General features: G+C 40.7%; 1 protein-coding gene across 1 annotated transcript in view; it reads left to right on the forward strand.

Annotated features, from left to right (window-relative positions):
• The window catches only part of LOC103389406 (transmembrane protein 132D), a gene marked incomplete at its 3' end in the record, with an annotated part of 41,310 nt that overhangs the window by 28,624 nt on the left and 4,760 nt on the right, over positions 1-7,926 (forward strand). The window contains exons 8-11 of the mRNA XM_008324797.3: positions 1,406-1,614; positions 5,146-5,326; positions 7,359-7,472; positions 7,566-7,760. Coding sequence (XP_008323019.1) covers positions 1,406-1,614; positions 5,146-5,326; positions 7,359-7,472; positions 7,566-7,760 — 699 coding nt within the window. The remainder of the gene's footprint in view (positions 1-1,405; positions 1,615-5,145; positions 5,327-7,358; positions 7,473-7,565; positions 7,761-7,926) is intronic.

The raw sequence follows: 7,926 nt of genomic DNA on the forward strand, positions 1-7,926 counted from the left end.
ACATTTGTGTAAACCCCTTTCAATTTAGAGAAAACCCCCCCCCCCCAGATTATATAACAGATTACAGAAGAATAAATGGGAGTGGTTATCAGACTACATGTCATGGCTTACCCAATGTTTTGTCCTGGTATAGACAAGACTTCCTGTCCACCACGTTGGTTGCATGTGAATATATATATGTGTGGACTGATATAAAGACGCACAAGATTCTGACTGATTGAAATCTATAGTTCTCTCACAGTGAAGAGGGGCAAAAAGCTAAAACTACATGTAAAATTGCATTACAAAATGACAAGGAATGAGCCGAGGATTAAAAAGTTATGCAATTTTATGTTTCATTTTGTATTGGGTTGCTAGAATTTAAAAAAGCCTTTAGAAATAGAAGAAATTCTAGGCATATCATTTTCCAATCATTATCAAATCTAAATTCATTTACACACTTTATTGTTTTAAACAAATACATAAATAAGTAAATACAATTGCGGTGTAATTATGGTTTCATTTCTACTTCTCCTAAACAGCACACTCTGTCTTTGACTTCAAACAGGAGCTGATTTTCTTCTTCTAGTTTTCTACAAATTCTCTCCTCCTCTGGTGCGGATCAGTAAACATTGTCTCTCAGAGACTTCAATATTTCTGCAAAAAGTTCTGGTTGACCTATTGTGGAAATCATTCCCCATCCCACTTCCTTCCTTCTTTCCCGTACCACCCCTCCCTCTGCGTAACCTCCCCATTCCCGATGCCACACTCTATTCTCCAGTCTAGTGCTCTCCAATTACCATGTGGAGCCACTGGTTTGTTAAGATAAGTGAGGCAGCAGCTGCAGATAGAGCTCCAATCTTAAATAAAACACACCAACTTTTGGGTCTCACCTCATTGCTCCCACTGGTGGGGACCAAAACGCTGCCACCTACAGTAAGGCACTACACGGACACTTGTAAGCCGCAGCTAATTTATATTCCGCAGCAGTTTCATTCAGACCCCGGTTGTGAATTTACATGACGGGAACGGAAACATTGCACCATTCCCTGACCAGACTTAGGATGTTGTGAGTAATGAATAAAATCTGTGTCTGTGCAGGTTTGGCCCTTATTTGTATTAGTGTATATGTTTCTCCCTCTCTCTCTCTCTCTCTTTCTCTCTCTCTCTCTCTGTCAGTTTGTAAAACTAAAACTTTTTCTGTTTTCATTTTACGCTGGGCTTTGCAGTGAAAAGCCCCTGCCTCTAAAGGACTAGAGTTTTATCTTAATCTCTGGATGACAGTTCTGTCAAATTGGCAGCCCGCTGATTAAAAATGAAGACATTTCCTTCCTTTTTCATAGTCCACCGGCGTAAAGAAGAGGAAGGAAATCCAAGGACATTACTCTTTTAACCTTTTTTTTTTATTCTTGTCTCTCTCCTGCAGGTGTCGGGGGGCTGTGACTATATATATGTAAATGGGCAGGAGACAAAAGGAAAGAGCAGGGTGACGATTAATTTCACTTACGGCTCCTTGAGTGCCCAGCTGGAGATGAGTGTGTGGATGCCACGGCTGCCCTTGCTTATCGATGTGGCTGATCCTGAGCTCAGCCAGATTAAAGGCTGGAGGGTCCCAGTCCCTGCAGGAAACAGGAGGTAAGGAGGCCCTGTTCCAACAACCCACAAGATTTATGCCCAGGACACTGGCTTTTATTCTAAGAACAAGACCCAGTGCAGTGTTTTTGTACTGTGTACTCTAGCTCCATGTACTGTTTTAACAGTGTACTCAGAGCTGGAACTTGAAGTTGGTTTGTTCGGGTTGGCTAAAAAGTTTTCATTTTTGTGGATTTGGTCACAAGTTACTGTGAATATATAACTGCCTTCGTTGTAGCCAGTGAGCCACACAGCCATGATGGCATTATTGGCACTACAGCCGTCAAGTCCTCAGTGTTTGAGTCCAAGTTGGAGTTCATTCAGTCGTATCTTCTACCACTTGGCAGGAGCCAATCCCAGCAGTCATGAGGCGATGGCCAGGCTACAGCCTGAACGTGTCACCAGGCCATCACAGGCCCAAATACACAGACGAACCATCATTCACACTCACATTCACACATATGCTCAATTTAAAATGACCAATCAGACTGTGCTAAAAAAAATCACAACAGATCCACCAGGCCTGAGATGAAAGAAGAGGACACACAGGAAGGGGCTACTATTATTTATTTTATATATTTTTCTAACAATGATGACCTGACTTGACTTGGATCATGTTGAGAGAGTCCTACTAAGTACTTTACTCCACTCTGGCTAGTGCTTTTTACAAAGCCCCTGAATGAACGTCCTGACGACAAAGAAAAAGAAAATTTTTAGAAATGTAGTATTTCTTGCGCACGAGAGACTTATTCCTTTGTAGCGGTGAGCTGAGCTCTGTTGCAGTAATGTCCTTTCTCACAACCTGAAAATCACAGTTCTACGTTTAGAACCGTTCTGTCAAAGTGACAGCCCATTCAGACCAACAGTGCCCTGTGATGCAGACATCATCTGCAACATTCTGATGCTCTCAGCTTGATCTTCCAGCAGATGGAGCAAGCTGTCGGTTTGTATCAATCAGAATGTGGGGTTTTGTCAACTATTTCATTCACTATTTTTTTAAAGCTTTAATTTAATTTTTAATACTTATGGGTAGTATTTTCTTAAATATTGTATACACAGTTTCCATTTGATGTCCAGATCTGTTTGAGCAGTAGCCTCAAACCCTTGGCCTGGGGACCTCTTTCAGCCCACGTAAACCTTACATCTGGCCCATTCATGAATGTCAATAACAACTCAGTAATAATTTAATAATCAATGTTTTTGTATTGATTACCCAACACTAATATGGCCGTCCATTGACATGACGACTGCAGTACCGTTGTCGTGTTCACAGTTCACCATTGCTTAAACTTTTATTATTGAGATTTGAATAACTTCACCAACGTAAACCTTTTGATGTGCATGGAGGGAACAGTTCCTATACTGTACTGTATGTGTGACTCCACGGCAGAAGGAAGAGAAGCAAACAAAAACAGATGAAGCCGCGAAGATCTTAATCATTTTTTCGGCAAAGCTTATGTTCAGAGAGCTGGATGGTAATCCTACTGTCTGCACTGTTAAATTGGACTGTGTCCTATTGACAGGTGTGCACCCAATATCTCTGTATACTGTATATGGAATCAGTCCTTGTTTGCTGCATTAGGGATGGTGGGTACTGTAGCGTGAAACACACTTGCCCTGGAGATAAAGGTTAGTGGATTTTCACAGAGCAGCAACAGTCAAGTCATTATTTTTCACTCAGTACTGACGAGATTGGCTGATGACCTGGTAGTTTTCTCCAGGGCTTTTGGAAACTTCAGTAGAAATAATTTTATATATATATGTATGTATATATATATATATATATATATATATTATATATATAGGTATATATGTATATATACATATAAATAATATATATTAACATATACTCTATGTATATATGTGTATATACATGTGTGTATATGTATATATATATATATATATATATATATATATACAGTATATAGAAATTTACATGTATATATTTCTTAACCTTTATTGTAGCTCAATTATATATTTTCACTGATTAGTCTAAACACTATTGTTCAACCAGAGTTGAGGACCGACTTTCAAAGCCACCATCTAAAAACATAATTACAGAAAAAGAATTTCCGACATTCGATGAAAACAAATATATAAACTTAAAGTTGATTTGTTGCCTGGCCGTGACCCGATTTAATTAAAGCTGCATCTCCATCACAACAAGCTCCGACCGCAGGCTATGTAATAATTATGTGCATTTTTATTGTATTCCTTGACGTGAGATGTCTGTCTGCAGCATGACAGCGTCACCACCAACCCACCTGTGGTGCAGACGCCTTATTGTAATGTACCATCATCCCTGACCGTGTTAATGCTGACTCACCTTCTCTCAACACACACTCTGTCACCAACCATCAAACCAGTTGACCATTAAAGCCTGGTTAATTTCCCATTGGTTCATTTAGAAGTGTTTTCAGATCACTGATTGCTGTGCTGCATGTGTGGTGTGAAATGAAATGTAATACAATCAATTTACTATCAGCCTAGAGAAATTAGCTCGAGTGCCTCGTAGAGAAATAACTTTCAAAATAATAGAAAAAAAAGGAATTTTAATTCATATTTTCTGTATATGTAGGTCAGGGCTATTCCATCATCATTGGCAGTACCTTGATATTGATTAATTGAAAGAAGAAAACATTTCCTGTAATATATATATATATATATTAATCTCCATATCCTTAACGTCAGTTTTCTTTTGTGACATTTCTAATGGAGAATTTTTCTTTGTTGAATTCTGGAGGATGTCTTTGAGACCAAGTCACATTCTGCTGGTGTAAAGACTATTATCCAGTTTCTTTTAAAGGTTCTTAAGGGTTTTAAAAATAATTAAAAAGGTCTTTTCACTAGATCCACTAAATGTCACAGGATTCCATTTAGGTTTTTGTTAAAGATCGGATGTTCGCTCACTTCAGAGGCTTGAAAACCTCATACCAAAGCTAATGCTGCAAAACACCTTTACATACCCAGATATGACGATAAAAACATGTCCACGCAGTTGGACATTTTTGAGACAAATACTGTTTTAATGATTCAAATAACACACCTTTGAAATACGTTTTATCTTAGAACCTTTGCTCTTAGTCTTATACATATCACTGTATAAATTGCTAATGTAAATTAAAAAAAACTGTAGCAGCTAAAAATAAATAAATTAACAAATCGCTGTTTCTCCAGGACTGGAATGTGACCCACATGTGGGTCACAGGGGAAATTTGCAAGTAGCAAATAAAAAATGAACTGCAGATGGTGGTAATATACTGCATATATATGTATATATGTTAATCAGTGCTCAGTCATTGCTCTTGTCATATTTTTGACTCCCTTTGTTCAGTTAGGATACGATGGCATCTTCACAACATTGGCTTTATTGAAAAAAAGTTCCCTGAATTGAGCCAAATCCAGCATAGCATCAGCATTTCCCCAGTAGCTTAAGAAATAAGAGAAAACTATCTAGAACTTAGGATAAAAAAAATTAAAGCTGACATACTGGAAATGTATTTTTACTTTTTTTCATTTTTCTGCTTTTCTTAGGACCACATGGGACAGTGAGGAGGAAGAGGAGATACGGAAAGGCAAAGGCTGCATGCTGCAGTACCAGCACACAACACTAAGAGTCCTCACACCCTTTGTGGCACAGGCTGGTTCCGGGGCTCTGCCTCACCTGCAGACAGAGGGGGAGCCAGTTGAGTTCTTCCTGGGTCCTGATTGGCAGGTAAAACACTCAAAACCATATCTGGTCTCCAGATACTGTGGTGTGGTGAAAATGTTTGATGGACAAGGTAAGATGGTTAGGGTGTACTGTACCCCGAGGGGACGTAGTGGATATGCTGTACTGGGAAATGGATGTTGGAGATGGAGCTGTCAGCTGGGAGGAAAAGAGGAAGAAGCCAGGGAATATTCATGGATGAAGGGAAAGTGGACGTGGAGATGGTTGGACGGAAGACAAGGTGAAACAGAGAATGTGAAGCGGGTAGCGGGGAGGAAAATGACTCCCCCCTCCAATTTACTGTGCTGTTTCCGACTTACCGCGAAAGAGAAGGAAGTCATTTGATCCATACGCTCTTGGCAACTTTTGCTCTGCACAAAGTGAAGCTGTGAAGAACTCCAGAAGACATAGTGTCAAAACAGCGAGATAATTAACGTAAAGAACTTTGTTGTCACACGTAATAATATGAAAGGAAAACTGAGAGAATGTCACCAAGGCTGCACGATGATCATAGAAACATCAGCTGCTGAAATGGTTCTGTCTATAACGTCAGACACAGCCAGGAGCTTTGTTTCATTCAGTTTAGTTTGGCTTTTTACTGGTTTCACTTCGACTTCACATTACAGGGTTTTTTTTCATATATGATTGCACAGCTTTGACAGAAAAAATGATTAGTTGATGTGTTGATGTGTGTGGCTCAAATCAATGACCCCTGGGAGGAGGCGAAAAGTTGAAATTATTTTTATTGTATTGTTTACATTGATATTTCAGCCCCAATAACAAAACGGGAGGTAACCTTACTCTGCGTAAAAGGAGCATTTACACAAGAACACAACAACTGCCATTGTTGGTAACAGGCGCTCAATAAAAAACCCCTAAGTGGCTACATGACCAGAGGATCTCCAGTCAGTCCTGGAGGATGGAACTGAGACAATCAGTAAAAAAGTCCTGTGAGGTACGAACGTCTCACTGGGAGCTGAGAGACCAACTGACAACTGTGTTAGCTTTGTTAGCAAAAGCTACGAAAATATTCTTTGGAGAGTTTCACATGGTCATTGTTGGACACGTGTGTCTGTGGTTCTACCCTAAGATAAGCTGATGTGAAAAAATTAGATCACCGATGTCTTACGACTTGAGTTCCCAAACTTCTCCATGCCAAGGCCCCTCAAACAGCTTCTGGCCCGGGACCCCCTTTCCAAACCCACAGTTAATGCTACAAAAAGATGCAAAGAAACATCAACTTTTAGAATGTATATTCTTACTTCTATTCGCTATCCATTGATTGATTGATGATTACATTTGTTTAAAGTTGCAGCTTTCACACATGGTGCGTTCAGTTACCATCGGCAACTTGAAAGAATACTATGGCTGTTTATGGATTGGACATTTCAGGACAAATGTTTATTAATAAAAATCTTTTTTTCCTGGTGGCGCTTTGGCCCAGTGGCAATGTCTCTGTCATTGGTGTGGAACCACAGGGTTCATCTCCTGGGCAAGTTTGAATCCCAGTTAGGGCAGTTAATACCTTCCAGTGGACTCACCACCTGCAGGAAGGTTCAGGTGGGTTGGTACGATGCAGTGTGATTTGGGTGGTGGTCCTTGAGACTGCTGCCCCCACGACCCGGTAACGGATAAGCGGATAAAAATGGATGGATGGATGGATGGATTTTTTTCCCTGTCTTCCTAGCCTGGCGCCCCCTGGTGGCCCTCCAGGCCCTATGATACGCATTCTCATTAGACTTCTTTGGGCTATTATATACTATATATACTGTATGTGCTGTATATTTCCCAATGGTGACTACAATAAATATGTACACTCTATGGGGTGATTCAGGGTTACATTTTGCTGAAGTTATATATGTATAACTGATCATGTGACTAACTCAAATAATAAACTCTATAAAGACGCCTGGTCATATAAATGAAAAGAGTAGATGGATGGTATCTAGCTGATGCAGCCAAAAGATCTTCTGAATACATCCTGTTGTGTAATGTAGCAGAGAATGTAATGCTGTTATTTTCTGTTCAATATCTTCAGGTGGATGTGACCAATGTCGTCCGCGACTCTCTCAAAGTTGCCGACCTCGACGTAGCCAGGGTCCACGAGGGGGTGGTGTTGCAGGGCCGGGGTGTGGGTATTACTGCCGTACAGGTGAGCCCTGATGTCTGCGTGTCTGCGAGTGTGTGTATGAGTGTGATACCCCTGATGTTCCCCGGCCGTCAAACACAGCTGTACTGGTTGCAGGTGCTTTCCCCTTTGACATCAGCGGTCCTGGCCGAGAAGACCGTCAGGGTCGTGGATGACAAAGTGAGCGTGACAGAACTGGGAGTGCAGTTGATTTCTGGACTCTCTCTGTCACTGCAACTCAGCCCCGGGGGCAACAGCCGGGCCATAGTTGCCACAGCAACCGCACGGGAGACGATCATGCAGCTCAAGCAGGTAAAGCCTCCTGAAAATTAGTTACATATTAAAGCATTAAAGTCTGCAGCAGCGGCTGAGCTGTGTGAATATGGCAGTGTTTGTGGTTGCTGTGATGAATATTCAACCATGTCTACAAAGCTGTAGTAGAAAAGTCAAATCATGCTTCTGATAGGTCATTTTCTTT

This window comes from Cynoglossus semilaevis, chromosome 14 (assembly GCF_000523025.1).
Source record: "Cynoglossus semilaevis isolate Cse_v1.0 chromosome 14, Cse_v1.0, whole genome shotgun sequence".
Taxonomy (NCBI): Eukaryota; Metazoa; Chordata; class Actinopteri; order Pleuronectiformes; family Cynoglossidae; genus Cynoglossus; species Cynoglossus semilaevis.